The sequence below is a fragment of the Pithys albifrons genome, chromosome 3 (assembly GCF_047495875.1).
Source record: "Pithys albifrons albifrons isolate INPA30051 chromosome 3, PitAlb_v1, whole genome shotgun sequence".
NCBI lineage: Eukaryota > Metazoa > Chordata > Aves > Passeriformes > Thamnophilidae > Pithys > Pithys albifrons.
Window position 1 is genome coordinate 25,857,269 of NC_092460.1, and position 17,346 is coordinate 25,874,614.

At 35.8% G+C, this 17,346-nt stretch overlaps 1 protein-coding gene across 3 annotated transcripts in view; it reads left to right on the top strand.

Moving 5' to 3' along the window:
* The first annotated feature begins 269 nt into the window (after positions 1-269).
* IGF1 (insulin like growth factor 1) overlaps positions 270-17,346 on the top strand; it is a 50,463-nt gene continuing 33,386 nt past the window's right edge. Inside the window, exons 1-3 of one of the 3 annotated variants that reach the window (XM_071551071.1) lie at positions 270-542; positions 2,943-3,013; positions 4,736-4,892. In XM_071551071.1, coding sequence (XP_071407172.1) covers positions 4,742-4,892 — 151 coding nt within the window. In that variant the 5' untranslated portion in view covers positions 270-542; positions 2,943-3,013; positions 4,736-4,741. The remainder of the gene's footprint in view (positions 543-2,942; positions 3,014-4,735; positions 4,893-17,346) is intronic. The other 2 variants (XM_071551072.1, XM_071551070.1) reach the window with 2 other exon arrangements.

Here is a 17,346-nt window from a genome sequence, read left to right on the forward strand (position 1 = left end):
TATCTGAAAGTTAACCAGAATACATTTTCTTATTTTTCATGGCAGCACAAGCTCTTTTTGTCTGCTAACCCCTCAGTCACTAATTCACATTCTTTTAAAGGGAAAAAAATATGCTTCTGTGCTCTAGTTTTAAAATGCAAAGGTATGATGTTATTTGTCACCATGCCCAAAAAAGTCCTTACTCGGTAACTTTGCCAGAAGAGGGAGAGAGAGAGAAGGCAAATGCTCCCCCAGCTGTTTCCTGTCTACAGTGTCTGTGTAATGTAGATAAATGTGAGGATTTTCTCTAAATCCCTCTTCTGTTTGCTAAATCTCACTGTCACTGCTAAAATCAGAGCAGATAGAGCCTGCGCAATGGAATAAAGTCCTCAATATTGAAATGTGACATTGCTCTCAACATCTCACATCTCTCTGGATTTCTTTTTTCTCATCATTACTGCTAACAAATTCATTTCCAGACTTTGCACTTTTAAGAAGCAATGGAAAAAATCAACAGTCTTTCAACACAATTAGTTAAGTGCTGCTTGTGTGATTTCTTGAAGGTAAATCTTTATTACTATTTCAAATAATTTTTTAGTTTTATTTTGCTGTGTATTGTCTGCTTCTGGTTTGAAGAGTATTGTGCACTTTTCAATAACATTATTTTAGAACTGAGAATTATTTATAAATTGCTGAACATGCAATTTTATGTGTTCTGGAAAATGGCTGTATGTAATAGTTGCAATTACATAGATAACTGTAAGGGTAAACTATTGCAGATACATGTCTTAAATTTCACTTCTATTCAGAGAACTTTGTAATATTGCAGTTATGTCATTATTAAAAGGTCCAATTACATCATTGTCTATGTTGTTAATGAATGCTTCTGAAGACAAGAACTTTTAGCTGTTTTCTGCAGGTGCAGGGTTTTACAGGAAAAAAAGTATTTTTCACATGTTAAGTTTCTGCAGTTTTATTATACACAGTTACAGAGAAAATGTTCATGCTTTCACAAGGAAACTTTTAAGGGATGTTGTCACTGCAGCAATTTTCTGGCAGCATCGTAGCATTTGCTTGTTTTTTGCTTTCATAAATTAAAAGTAAATGAGAAGTTCAATTTGTTTTCTACATTAGAAACCAGCTGCGACTCTTGCTGACCTTGCATATTTGCACAGCTTAAGCAATTGTACATAAAGAAAATGGAAATTCCCTTACATGTTCATCTCCAAGTTTTCCCTTCTAGGCAGGGCTGTTTCAGGAAAGTTTGTATGTGAAGTTTCATGTTATGACCCTATAATTTCTGCACAATAATATAAACTGTCTTAGGTAAATTTCACTTCAGTAGGTGCATTGACCTCTGTTTCTGTCAATTGGCTCCAGTTCAGCTTTTCATTACCAGCAAATTTATATCCTTCAAGAATTCTTTTTCTTGAATATTTTGCAAGGACATTTACACAGTTGAAAGAATTATCCTGTTGTAATTGTTTAGGGCCTAATTATTTTTTTTACATTGTCTTACACTTAAAACACACTTATCTCATTCCTTAATGACCTAATTACAAGTCTGCAGTTGTAAGGGATGAAATCATGTCCTTAAAGTATAAGTGGGTATCCCTTCCAATATACTTGAAAGATGAAGATATTTTTTTAGTATTGAGGAAGGTACTAAGAGACATAAAAGTAATGTGCTAGTTCCTCAGCTCTGCATCCTGCCAAGCTTCCTTGGAGTCAATGGAACATATTGATTTAAGTTAGCATGTAGCCCAGATTCTTTACTCAAATTTAACAGTATTTAAACTTGGATCTGCTCTAGAGTATATATGCTTTATTTATATAATAATTACTAGTGCATACAGTTATTGCATAGTAATTACATATTTCTACTGTGATTTGATAATCAGGCCCAAATTCTCTGTAGTGAAATGTAGTTTCAAATGTATATCTCTTGATTTCTTTGCATAGAATATACTTGCCATAAAAATTCCAGATATTTATAATTATTGCAGAAGTACTTACATGTTACTAAAATGACCAAACACGTGAAGAATTCTTATGCACAACTTTGTGTCAACTGATAGTTGTTAGACAAAGAGGATTGATGCAGAAGAATTAAAAAGTAAATGAGATGTAGAGTGTTCATATATTTGTGGTACCACTCTTCTGGACTGTTAAAATAGGAATGCAGCAAAAGCTGGCTATTTTACTAAAAAAAAAAAAAGAAAAAAAAAAGAGGAAATTCCAGCTGTGAAAATATGGTCATTCTATGCAACTAAAAGAAGTGCTTAACCAGGCTCATCTTGAACCTGTATTCAATTTCCTATTGTAATTAGATGCTTCAATAAACCCCACCCACATGCCAATGCGTTTTCCTTTAAGCTCTCAACTTTCTAGTCAAACTGGGGATAATGTAAGTATCCTGCTTGATTGTAGAGAACCTGAAGCAATATTGGATTACAACTTTTTATTTGCTTAAGAATATTTCCCTAAGACACAAAGGGGAACTTTGATTTTATCAAAAACACATTGAATCAATTAATGTTGTGTTTAATTAAAATTATGAAGTAAAGTTAAAATTTTAAACTATGCTTTGGAAGTAGTTTTGATGAAGCAGTACTTAATTTATCAAATGACTAATTGAACCCTAGAAACATGTGAGTCTGTTTTCTGCAAAGTTTTTATGTGTTTGAAAGTTCTTGACTGTTGTTAAATTTGGAGATAAAGTTAGAAATTCTCTGTGGTTTATACTGTGCAGCCTTTTTGGCTTCCACTAAAGGAAAAACAGTAGATAATCTGTTTTGTCATAGTTCAGTGCTGATATTTATCTGAAAATGCAAGCCAGCTGAGAAGTCATGAAAAATAAAAAATTGTTAAATGTCTAAAATTTATGTTTCTTTCTGGACCAAATGTTATATGAGAACAAAATGCTAAATACATAATGTTCTTGTATTTGTAATGTCTTTCAGCTTTCTGAGGCAGTGTGCTAAACAGCTTTCTGCTTTACCTCCTCAGAACTGGGAACCATCTTAAACTGCAGGTGCATCACATTTATCTTATAAATTAAAAACATGGCAAAGGAAAAAAGAAATTATTGTTGTTAAGATATGGAATCATTACAGAAAATAATGCTTCATGTTATCATCATGCATTTATAGTCTGATCTTTTTCCATTTGCCATTGAAGTCATGCCTGTGCATTCAAGCTTACTGGGTTTTGCATGGCAAAGTTGGCTAAAGACTCTTGCAAATGGGAAAATAATTATTCATTCTTTTTTATGATACATCATGGGATTTAAACTTGTTCATTATTTTCATAGTGAAAATTGGGGGCTCATCCAGCAAGGTACTAAGATCCCTTGCCAAGAAAAAAGAATTCTTAAAAATTATTGACTAGAAAAGGCTCAATGCCCCATCGGATCAGATTCCAATTGATCAGACAATAGATAATTTCATCAGTTTTTCAAAAGTTCAGTGAAGAAATAAGATTAAATGGTCCCTGGAACCCTGAAAGAAACCTCGGGGAAGATTAATCATTTTACTCCAATTAGTTTGTACTAGTCTGCTAATACAAAGCAGGCTTAAGCCAAGTTTAACTGTATGTGGAAGATAAATTCGTAACTTCTTACTTGACTGCAGTGCTAACGTTAGCCTTGAAAGAGAATGAAATCAAATGCAGATTTACACCTTTCAAAACTAGCATTTTTGGCAAGTGATCTTAATAAGTTCAGAGTGTGCACTAAGCACATTCTTCAGTGTCCTGCTACTATATATAAAGAGCTGTTCCTAATATTAAAGAAAAAAGTTATCCTTGATATGTAGGGTAAGATCTTTGGTGGACATAAATTGATGCTACAGGAAATGGATAACTGGAATGGCTCAAGTTTACAGCCATTGAGGATTGGCCTTTCCTCAATCATAAGTACAGGAAAAAGTTTATAACCAAATGTAAATGAGAAAAGAATTAACACCTCTGTGTATATCTCATACCATACCTGACTAAGAGGATATAATGGAGGTCAATGAGGTATAGCTTCATTTCTCAAATGTTTCCAGAAGTGTGCCTGCTAGTAACAGGAGACTTCGGTAAGAGTCCTGAATGTGGTTCTCTACTGTGGAAGGGCCCACATCAATTTCCATAACTTTGGAAAGCTGTACCATGAAACTTTTTCTGGTTTGTTCTGGTATTTTCCTTTTTAAGGTACCTGGAGAACCATGGAATACTAATAATGAACTGTCTTGCTATTGGGCCAAATTTCTTTCCATTCAGTTTACAGCCATTTATTCTTGTGCCAATGCTGGTTTTCAGTTTAAATTGCTCTTCTCCATCATATGCCATCCCCATTTCCTACAGTATATTGGCAGGCAGCTCTCATGTTCCCTCTTAGCTTACCTGGTCTGAGACAAACCAGTTCAAGGTTGCCATTTTTACTCCTGCCATTCCAGGTTTCCCTTTGACTATATATTGCCCTCCTCCATGTCCTCCTTTTGCAGGAGCAACCGTAAATCCTAGTTACTACAGGCTTCCCTAACTACGTGTGAATGTGAACCAAAAATACTCACCAGAGGAAATAATCAGTTTACAATATAAATGGACTAGAATTTGTGGACAGTTGCAAAATTATGGTGAGACATTTCCTGATGGTATGTTTATTGTCCAAGAAATTACAGTACATATTCATTCTCAACTTTCAAGGGTGCAGGAGTCATTTTCTTTAAGACTCTGTTTGGAAATTCTGACATTGCTGTTTCTTCCTTGGCAGGTGAAAATGCACACTGTGTCCTACATCCATTTCTTCTACCTTGGCCTGTGTTTGCTTACCTTAACCAGTTCTGTTGCTGCTGGCCCAGAAACACTCTGTGGTGCTGAGCTGGTCGATGCTCTTCAGTTTGTGTGTGGAGACAGAGGCTTTTACTTCAGTAAGTCAACCCTTTCTATCATTCAACTGCTAAACTTTTCCATGTAATCCATTGGAGTCTGCAACTGCCCCAAATGACCTTAGAGATGACCATTGAGGCCGCCAACTATGACTAGTGTCCTTTATCTCAGAGTCACTCAAGTCTTCAGTTACCATGAAACCTCAGTAAAGAATAAAGTTGTGCCTGTGTTCAACCTCTCCAAGTTTTTGACAAATTTTCCTTTTCAGACTTGTTATAGTTTTTAACCACTTTCCAGCTGCTGCTATTCCACCTGCTATATTACTGTCTTCCACTGACCTGTCACTGAAATTAAATGAATGAAAGCACATGCTAGACCCAAGACATTCATGAGGCAGAGCTTCATGTATCTGTTATGTCAGACAACTAGTAAACAGTTTAAATACACCTTGTAACATATTAAAAACACTAAGTTTCAACATCTGGTTTGAAAAAAAAAAGAAATGCTGGAAGGCAGCAAGCAGAAAGTTACCACATCCAAGTATCCACATGTTTCCTCAGTTAAATACAGGTGGAGGAAAATTCATGCATGGTGAATAAAGACTCACACCAGTGCAGGCAACAAATAAAATTAACTCTGCAATGGTATGGCTCAAGAAATACTCAACTTGGAAGTAATAGAAATCTATGTCTGATTTTCAGCTATTTGCTACTCAAATAATATGTATTCATTATGTATTCATTAACATATTTGTTCAAAACCTGCTAGAATTTGTGCTCCTATAGCCTCTGAACCTAGCATTTACTTTTAGTAACAATATGTGTTTCTCTGATGTTCTTGTCTGAAGTTACCCATCCTTCAAGTTTAATAATAATTCTTGTCTTCTATGCTATCATTTTTTGGGTTTTTGATCATACCTACCCTATTCCTATTAATTTCTATTCATGGACTTATTACTTTCAGTATCTTCTCACTTGCAATAAAATCAGAAGTTCAGATTCTTGTACTTCCTAATTACAGGAAATCTTAATTTCTTCAGCATAGAAAATGTAGACATTTTCACTATCTTATTGGCACAATCTATTAAAGTTCACTTTTGAAACTGGGCACTTTGATTTTGTATATGGAAAGTAATTCACTATTCACAAAAGAACCCTTCTGTTCTGTATTTAACACTTTAGCTATTGTTAATGACCATCTATTCTAGAGTGCTGTTTAACTTAGTATTCTGGTGCTAAGCACCATATTGAAACTACTAGAATCTCTCATAAAGGAATTTACATATTTCTACCAACTTTTAAGGTGCTCATTTATACTTGAAAATATGTTATATTTATCAGCAGCTCAGTTACAGTTAAGGGGTTATTTGAGAGCCCTACAAATAATCCATGGTTGGAATGAATGTAATGGAAAACTTTCATCTCCCCCTCCTGTTTCTGCACCAGAAAACGACAGTATGCAGCATAGAAATTTTTCTTTGCTGTGTATGTTCTTAGCTTTTTCTCTCCAAGCAAAGTGTTTGCTGTTGTTCAGAGAGCTATGTTTGTTACCACAAGGGTAGTTGTTACTGCTAAGCAGTCAGACCTACTGTTATGTGTACTTTGTGTTCCTCAAGGTAAGAGGTTATGTGAAATGCTAATCATTAGCAATAACTCTCCTTGTTTTCAACCTGAGTTACTCTAATGTTCACAATCTGTTTCAAATCTCTACCCTAAGCTAGATTGTCCCTACTTTAAAATACCTGAACGGGTTTCCAAAGTTTCAAAGGGTATCAGTGCTCTTGCAATCTTGATTTTTTTATCTACTGTCAGTTAAGATTTCCTTGCAGATTTTCTCTGTTCTTTTCTCAGATTCTGAGTTTTCACTTGAAATAATGTAACTGTTGACACCATAAATGTTGACCTTATTTTATATGAAAAACTGTGGAGGGTTTTTCTTATGAATGACCACTCTGTTTTAGGAGAGTCTTGCAAAGTTGTAATCAACAGACTGCAGTTGCCTCACCCAATAGGAATTCTATGAAGCTGATATGTATGTGGTCCTTGGGATGCTAAGCAATGTGTGCCCTCTACCTGACTACTTCTGATTCATGAGGAAATGATTTAATCTGTTTGAGTCTTCTCCCTCTTATTTGTTAGAGTTCAATTTAAAACACAGAACTCTAAGTCCAGTAACACTGGTAAAACAAATTGAGATCCCCATATCAAATGTACTACAGAATGCAGCATATTATTTAAAGTTAAAAATGTTGCTCCATGTCTTGGGACTTTTGAAGAATGCCACATCATGTGCAGGAGTAAAAAAACCAATGGATTTTTTCTTTCTTTTCTTTTTTTTTTTTTTTTGTAAAGAGTATATCAATTAAAGTACTATTTCAAGTCTTCTATTCCCCTACTCTGGTTCCTTTAAATAAAGTATAATCAATGGTAGTGTTTGCCTTTAACTTGCACAGGAAATCGCTGTGAGGGAAGGTTTTTCTTCCATCATTCTGTATTTCACTAGAGACTCCAAATATAAAGAATACCTTTTAGCTGAGGTGGAATGCCTGGTTCAGATTCAAGGTCAAACCTTCTGACTATTCCTTGGGAGTTGTGGGTGGAAAGGAAGATAGAAATAATTGTGTTACTTTCTGTTGAAACTGTACTTCACAACCACAAGGCTATATCTATGGCTAGGACTGGAAGACAAAAATTTCCTTTATATAGTCTACTCTGCCCAACTTTCTAGCTATAAAAGGAAACTCTTCACAACTTCTCAGGAGATGCCCCAGCTGCTTACCACACACAAAGAAAAGTATTGACTTCAAGAGGAAGTCAAATGTGGTTTCTTTCCACTCTCTTCATAAGATAGGGAGCATTTTTAAAGTGGGAAGTTTGTTGTTTGTTTGGCTGGGGTTTTTTTAATGGGAGAACACTGCACAAATCCCTAAATAGAGCCTCTGCTTTTTCCTTTGGTCACATTTAACTCCAACAGGCATTGTCTAGTCCTCAGACAGCTTTTTTTTGGCCTGTGATTCACCAGGAAAAAGCAGGGTTTTTTGCCATCTTTTATCTAGGAATATGTCTCTAGGAGAACTGCTGCTCAGGTTCCTGCATGCTAGGTTTTGTTAGGACAAGCCAACAGAGAGACTGGTCACAGTTACACTCACACACAGCTTTTCTCAATTAATATTGCTCTAGTCTAAAAACCCCTGGATTCAACAGTCATGAAGCAAAGTGGGATGGCTTCAACGTTCATTTGAACTTGAATGTCTTGAAAGGTCTGCCATGATGCTGAAGGCAGAGGATGCTGGAACAACTTAAAGGACAATCGGCAGGGAACTTACAGAAGCAATAGCCTAGGAAGGGGAAATTCTGCTTGAAGCAGTCTAGTCTTCTCAGAGGAATTTACTTTGTAAGTTAGTCAACAAAAGAAAAGAGATTATTTCTTTCTCCATACATGTTGAATTTGGTGGACAGTAACTTAATGCTTGCTTATACTGTTTCCTGAGGACTATTACTACCATGAGAAAGAAAAGGTCATGTAGTTTTCTTTAAGGAGAAAATGCTATATTCTTTTTTATCTAGTTTCTTCTCCTTAGAAAATATACATTTTCCTTTTCCAATAAATACATAGCAGTCTGGCTAACAATACACCCAAATGCCAGTAAAGAAACAGATTTCTTATTTCCTTAGACATTTCCAGCTTTCTAACTTCTAAAACCCAGCTAGATGGCATATTTATTTGAAATAACAATCAACTTCATGAATTAGAACTCCATCCATTTTTTCTGTTAAAAACACTGTTTTGGTCTTATGCTGAATCTTCTGAAGCATCACTTGTATAGAAAAGATGGAACTGAATTTAGATACCTGAGACAATGGAGTTCCTCTGATATTCTCTGGAGAACACAGAATGATCTAGCACATGCTTTCATTTGTGAAACAGTGAATCCCATAAGAGATGGGGTTTTCTGGTATCCAGCTTAATGGTCCCTGTGCCAACTGCTTTGTGGAGAATTAGTGTAGATTTTTACCGTATTTTTTTTGTCCAATAAGACAATAAAAATTGTGTGTTTTCCTTTGGAAAATTCCCAGCTGTGCACAATGTAAGACTATTAGTTTATAATCATCAGGAAACCAGGATAAGACCTGGAACACAATTTTAGTTAACGAGAGCTGTCGTCAGATCTCATTGCTTTGTAGAACTAAGGTATATGTGGAGAAATTGCTGCCTTAGAAGAGAGGAAATAAGTGGCATAGCAATAGGCAATTACATTTTGCTTCTTCCATTTCCTTTTAGTGAAGAGCTTCTTGTTTACTTCAGGAAGTCTGCTTTTAAGACGTTATTAAAGTTTCTAGGCCTGTCAAACCTATCAAGGTAATTACAGGAGATGCCATGGCACTCAATTCTTTAAGTACTCCATACCTGTAGGAGCTATGAGTCATTAGCTCCTCTCTGCATCCCTGATTGAAGGGAGTGTTAACGATAGAAGCCCAGCAGAGGCATTCTGAAAAGCTGCCATGGACACACACAGACTGTGGTGCCACTGACAGTCTTACAAATCTGCAAACAAATGCTGGTCATCTTGGCTATGTTCACACAGCAACATCTGAGAGTGTTTTTAAGTTCCTTGGTCTGGCTACATGCCCCATTCATGTCCAAATACTGTATCCATGGAAGATTTGAGTGTATTCTTCAATCTTTATCCCCAGATTCCTTATTTCTTGCAGAAAAACTGACCTGGAAAGGAGCTCAGATGTGCTTTAGCCAAGTTTGCAGGGTCAGGGAACCAGAACTATAGGCACGTTTGCTTCTCTGTAAGAAAAAAGACATCTCTGTAAGAAAGAACACAGCTCTGACTTCTGGAATCACTGTACAGTCAAACAGCTGACACATAAGTTTGATGTGTGCTTTGTTGCCCCTGGTAGTAAACATTGAGGAGGTTCACTGAAAATACGCCAGTCTTTGAAAGAATTTTCTCATCTTTTACCTCATTAGCAAAGGCTAGGGAGTGTTCATAAAGGCTAACCTTCATTTAGTGAGGTTAATCTTCTTAAGTTACCTCTTTAATAACTGAGACAGAGGTTTCCCTTCTTTCTCCATGGATCACACAGTGAGTCTAGGAGGATTTAGCCTGTAAAACACACTAAATTTAGACCCTGGTAACAGGTCTTCTTTACAGTTAGTCTTTCAGGTCACCAATTTTTCAACCTTTTTGTTAAGAGGGACTGTGGTAGTGATGATAATTTTAGTAAAGTGACTGGAAACAAATCACCAATCACAATTTCAGCAAGAAATGTCTCTGGAAAAAGTGTCTACTACCAAAACCAAATAAGTACAGTTTCTCCAGAAGTTAGATTTATATGTGCCCTTTTAATCTGTTAGATGTTAGAGATGCTAATGCTTTTTGTGATGTTTACCTTTTTTTATGCACTAAACTAAGTTTCAAAATTGGTCTCATGTAACAGGAAGCTGTTATTTGACATTTGATTCCCTAACTGCTATGTGTGTATTTAATACACTGTTTAGTCTCATGTTGGATAAAGTCACTCAAAGAAGCACTTGGCAAGATCAGCATTAATTCTTGGCATAGCTGCCCCTCTTACTTTTCCACTGAGTCTTAAATACCAAGAAAAACCCTTCACTGACTTGAGTTCTGGCATATGCTTTATGCAATTGGCCAAAACCTTTGCATATAGACCTCTTCATTGGTTCTGGTATTAATAATGCATTTGAAGTGTTTGATCAATAGCAGCAAGAGTCACAAAGCAAATTATTCAGGTTAGCAGAACTACACACTCTATTAATTAAAGCCTTTTGCATTAACTACTTGTTCATCTAGGGCAACCTATACAGAGTGCTCGTTCAAAGACGAAAGTTCACACAGCCATTTCTCCAGGGCTTATTCAGCACTTCAGCTCTTATGCGTGTTTCAAACCCTCTCACATCACTGAAAATCAAACGGAGATTTAAAGCCATTTTCAGCTCAGAGCTTTGCTTAAAAAGGATAGATCTGAGCCTGATTATTAAACCATACCCAAATGTCAGTATTTCCCTGTCGTACAAGCTTAATTGTTAAAAAACATGACAACGAATGAAAGGGGTAACCAACAGTTAAATAATTTCTCAGTCTAGAAATCAAGACAAAAGAAATATCATAAATGTATACTTATTGAAGAATTTATGCTAAATTTATCTCTGGTAATATCCACAGGAACTTTAATGTCAAGAGGAAGATAAACCCCTTAATTCATACTTTCTTTGTGGTGCATTTAATGCAAAACCACCATGAGAGATAAAGCACAAGTACTGGCTCTAATTGTTAAGTAACAACAGGCATATTTCATATTTGCATCAGTGAATGAGGTTCTGAGTATAAGAATTTTAACACATCTGTATTTTTTGAGGGGCATACCACATACTGACCAGGAGATCATTTCAACTTACAGAGTTACTTAAATTCCTACAAAAATCAGACCCAAGTCCGAGATAGCTACTGTGTTTTCTGATTTCTGAATCTCATGTGCAGACAATTTTCATATATTTTCAATGTTCTTGCTCTTACAAGACAGAAAGGAAGGTGTTTGCTTACCTCCTGTTAAATTCTTTCCTAGTGAAAACTAGAAAAACTTCCTTTTATCAAGGAAATAATTTAGAGCTCATCTCTTTCTTTTTTTCCCTTGAGTTTACAGCCTATTTAAATATTTCCCATCTTACTTTTGAAATTCATCTGTGATCCCAGGCTTCTCATTTATATAACATAGCTCTTCTAGAGTAAGAGAATACTTCCAGACAGCAGACCCTTCTGCTTCCTTATGTGCCCATAAAAGTGTGGAAGTAAGGAAAGAGTATCCTGTTAAAGCACTTCTGTTATCAAATGATGACTCACACACAAACCTGAAGTTTTGGGGTTTTTTTTATATAGAACTCTTTGTTTAGAGTGTTTGTGTCTTTGTATGTTGGGCAGAAATTAACACAAGGCTGAGTATGCAGAAAAAAGGAGGGGTTGGCTCAAACCATTGTGACGCAGTCCAGCTTAGTGAACAAAAGTTATTTGTGTTTCTTAAAATAAATATTCTAGGAATACTTATTTACTGTTACTATTTCCAAAAAAGTAAGCACATCATACCACCAAATCCCATAAACAGCAAGTTGTAAGCAAAGTAAATATTATTGAAAATTGTTTTGACTTCAAAAGAACATTAACAGCCATATCCTACTAAGGCAATGGATAAAAGCTTAAATTACTCACACAAGCTCTGCATTTCATGAGTCTGCATTCTAAGGATTATTTTAAAATGTAAGGCTTATGCAAAGGTAAAAAAAGTCTACATGTTGCAGGGAAAATCATAGCAAAGATGCCATTCTGGTTGTGCATCTGAAAAGATAAGTACATTGCTAATTATGTTTGATGGCTGTGTCGTACCATGTATAATAAATCCAATTTACCCAAGAAGGATTTTTTTCAGATTTGCATTAACTATACAGAAGGTTTCTTTTAACTCAGTCCCATCAAAATGATTGGATGTGAGTTTCTACTCTTATAATGAAATTTTTACATATTTTTTTGTGTGTGTGAGTCTTCATCGATTACTTAAGGTTACATAAAAGTGAATAAGGACATCTATTTTAGGGCAACATAGCAGATTTAAGTTGAATACATTTCATGCCTTGAAACTTCTGTGGACAAGTAAGATGCAATAATTTGTTTCTACAACTCCTGAATTCCTGAATTACTAGTCAACAGGTCTTCCATGAAAAAAAAACTTAGTTTTTCCTACGTATTTCAAGTTTTATGTTTCTTTCCATTAAAGTTTCCAGCCTTTCACAGACATATTTAGTTTGGCAGGAAGAATCTGGTGACTCATATACTGAAGAAATTTGAGAGCAAGCTACTGAAAATGTATCTAATTTCTTCTTGTGTAATTTGGGAACAAGCTACTGATAGTATGTCTAATTTTCCTAGTTTAATCAGATGTATTATTGGCAAATACATGTCCTGAATAAAAGCCATGTTTATTTCTGAAATATATAGCTAAGATTAAATGCCAAAACACCATATATTTGCTTTCGGAACACTTCTGGGTTTTTTTCTAATTGTTTCTGGCATTTTACTCTAAATCAATGGGTGCTGAATGAAAAACAGAGGTATTAGTGAAACAATTTGTATTACAACCCCACTTATATTTTGAAATTCAGTAATATCAAAGTGTTTCTTACAACGTCTTTTGGTGGGGGGTTTTGTTTTTTTCTTTTTTTCAAGGGAGGATAAAGGTGTAGGAAGAATAGGTGATGTTCTTATGTCTCCATTATTCATAGAGAGGAGAATAGATGTATTAGAAAACCTCTCCTTTATATTTTACTTAATTGACTATATAATTCCTTTCATGCCTTTTCATACATAAGACTTTTAAATTCAAACCTTTCTAGACATAGATCTGTTTCATTTATCCACATAAGGAATGAACCCTTTGGATGATAAAGACTAAACAGAATTTGATTCAAAATAAGGCAATTCTGGTTCAGATTTATTCCTTCTACTTTTGGGCACTTAAATGAGGATTCTGAGTTAGGAACCTACTCAAGCTCACCCTGCAGTCAGTGAGAGGACTAACAAATTTTCAGAGCTCTCATTAAGTTATGAATATCCTGTAGGACATACTTTTCCTTCTCCCCTAAATTAAACAATTGTATCCTTATGTTAGTTAATTCAGTTAAGCAAGAACCTTCCATTAAGACCCTAAATTTTGGTGGGATAAATCTGTTTAAAACCACACAATGAACCTCAGTGTAGACGTAAGGATGCACTCATATAGACCACATTTCAGATGAAAGCAAATCCAAGCTTATTTTAACTGCTATGGTATAATACAGTAAAACAAAACCCAGAATGTGCCTTATGCAGGTAACACCAGGTAGAGCTGTTCCTTTGGCCTCCAAGAAGTCTCAGTCCTTAGTCTGACTAGGTGTGAATCCTGTTAGAGAAAGCACTCTGGTCTGGGACTGTAAAAGCACAAGGGAAAAGTTTATCTATCTTTTCTTTCTTGATAGATACAATATACCCTTACATGCCATAATAAGAAAATATTTTCATGTTTTTTCCTTCATGATAAGACAGGGTGTACTTACACATGCATATGTAAAGAAGCAATTTTTACACTGCAGTTCACACAGGTGCATTTCTGTTTCTATGAATATTCATCTTCCATCAGCTTTTTAAAGAAATCGAGACAATAATAATAACATTTAAAACCTAGAGTGTCATCTAAATATTGAAGGCATTAAAGAAATGTTTTCTCCATTAGAATACTGTGCATTCTGTCATGGTATCCTCATGGAGAAAGGACACAGAATGATGTTCAGGTACAGTTTTGAGATACTCATTGATACAACAGGCATAGAGCTTTGGGATACTCAGGCAATGAAACATTCAGGGTCAGTTTGGATAGGGCTGTGAGCGACCTGATCTAGGAGGGGACGTCCCTGCTCATTGCAGGGGATTGGACTAGATGAAAGGTCTCTTCCAACCTAAACCACTCTAGGAATCTAAAGATTTAAAAAAAAGCTACTACTGACCTAATGAGTTCATCAATAAAAGCAATAACCTGACTGAATTAAGAGAGAACACTGCCTGTGGTTGTAACCATTCTATGAGTTGAAAAAACAGCATAAAACACTTCTACCTTCCTCACTTCAGTTCCCCCTTTATCCAAGGCAATATAGAAAAAGCACAGACCCACTTCAAAGACAACAACATTTTATGATCTTCTCTAAAGTGACCCCTTTGCAGAGAACACTAATCACAGTAGTTAAAATTTCCAAACCATCTATGGGGAGAGGAACTGTACTTTAGGTTGTTCAGATATTGATAAATCTTTTTTCAATAACTGCATTGTTTTGAAGCAGAGTACAGCATTAAGATTAAGAAAATATTACATTTTCTATGAAAAAATATGTATATAATTTAGTTTATTTCAAGTTACTTTTAATATTGTGCAGTGCACCATTCTCAATTGGTTTGGCTTGAGGGAAATGGGGTAGAAGTGAGGGTAGTGTTTTAACAACATTCTCTGACTTCGCAGTTGTGTATTTACTTTTGCATTTTAAAAGGCATGAAGGGTGATCTTGTATGACATAACATGAATGACTTTCATACACTTAAGGAATTCCATCACTATTTCAGGAATTACATACAGTAGATATAATATAGCTATCCCCAAGAAAAAAAACATTTCAAAATGTGAAATGGTCAAGATAAACTGTTTATTCAAAAAAAGTAGGAAGATATTTTGTCAAATTTGACTCTTATCTTTTTTTTCCCAAACAATGGAATGAAATTCTACAACTTAAGCTCTAGTGGCATTAAGTCAACTACCCTATTTTTTATTTCATAGTCATTTTTTTTTCAGTTTCTGAAAGCAGTAGGACTAGATGCAATAAAATACAATTATTTCCTGTTAGTACTAAGATGAAAACTGAAAAAAAAAGAGCAGAATTCTTAAGTGTGAGTATTCTTATTGTCTGTTGTTCTTTTTAAAAAAAATTTATACTCTCATTTGAAACAGATGAAGTTCAGATCTGTAAAAAAAAACAACCCATTTTTTTAATAAATAACGCTTAACCCATCGCTGCCCACCAAGAATCAAATAAGCTGCAAAAGATTTTGAATGCAAAATGATTATATTTAAATTATGAAAGATGTGGGAAAGCCTTGTTGTCTTTTCTTTTTATGATGTACTATTCTTTTAAAGTATATCTCTACACTTTCATACAGCAGAAGAAAGAGATAATGGCAAGAAAATGCTAAAATGTAGCATAATAAAGAAGGGACAAGGATGATGCCAAAGAAGGGGAAAACAGTAAAGTTAATAATCCATGCTGGCCCTGTTCAAGAGTTTCTTCACTCCATAATTTAAAATCAGTAGTCCATGGATAACAAGGCTATCTGTTAACTTCTGTTGGCTTTGGCTCAGGTAATTGAGGATAGTGGCAGTTAGTGTGTGCAAGTCTATGCCATGAGTTCTTTATCCTCACTTAAGAAAACATTGATCAGTGATTTTCTTAGGTCTTTTGACCATAAGTATTATTGCACCACAAATATTTTCCCTTGACTGGATTCCCACTACTTTCTAACTAATCACCTACTTTTCCTAAGAACTACCAGATAAACTTCTGATATTTTTCTTTCTGTGTTATAAATACAGCAAAAATGGGGTTTTGAGCAGTCAATAGATACTATTGGTTCCTGATCTCAATAGGGTACTTGCACCTCATTTTTAACATTACTCAAACCAACTTAAAAGTTTTGTAGTGTAATTTTAAAGTTCATCTACCTCTCACGGGAGAAAATTGTCAATTCTTCATAGAATCACAGAGTATGCTAAGTTGGAAAGGACTCTGATCCTGAAGAGATACCCCAAGATTCACACCATGAGCTTGAGAGCATTGTCCAAAGACTTCTTGAATTCTGTCAGGCTTGGTGCTGTGATCACTTCCCCGGCAAGCCTGTTCAGTGCCCAACCAACCTCTGGGTGAAAAACCTTTCCTTAGTGTCCAGTCTAAGCATCCCCTAACACAGGTTCATGCCACTTCCTCCAGTTCTGTCACGAGTGAAGAGATCAGCGTCTGCCTCTCCACAGTCCCTCATGAGGATGTTGAAAAATGCAATGAGGTCTCCCCTCGGTCTCCTCTTCTCCAGGCTGAACAAACCAAGTGCCCTCAGCTGTCCTTCATACGGCTTCCCCTCTAAACCCTTCACTATCCTCATGGCCCTCTTTTGGATGCTCTCTAAAAGCTTAATGTGTTTTTTATATTGTTGTGCCCAAAATGGCACACAATATCCAAGGTGTGGCTGCCCGAGTGCAGAGCAGAGCAGGACAATCCCCTCCCCGGACCAGCTGGCAATGTTTTATGTGATGCCCCCCAGGACAAAGTTGGCCCTCCTGGCTGCCAGGGCACTGTTGACTCATATTCAACTTGCCATTGACCAGGATCCCCACATCCCTTTCTGCAGTGCTGCTTTCCAGCGTCTCATTCCTCAGTCTGTACAACACAACCAACACTGCCCCATCAGAGGTGCAGATCTGGAAATTGCCCTTGATAATCTTCATACAGATGATGATTGTCCATCTTTCTAACTTGTTGAGGTTCATTACATAACTGTTTGCCAAAGTGCCTAAATCAGTCTCGATTTTGTGGCAGGTAGATGGCTACTTCTGGAAGACTGAAAACTAACTTTTTAGAAGTGCTACTCTATTTTCAAAAATTAGCACTAGTTTCATGAATAACCAGTGAGACCTTGGAGTCTCCTAAAGACATGAGTCAGATTTTCAATGTGGTTTAAGCACTAGAGAGGCAGATGGACATTCAAGAGATTTTTCAAAAGCAGTCATGTATCTAATTTTCACTGAAATCAATTATTGGTGATCCTAGGCAGAGGTTTTGTTTTGTTTTCTTATTCTAATCCTTCTAGGTGTTTTTAGTTGGCTCAGCATCTTTGGAAATACAAGTCAT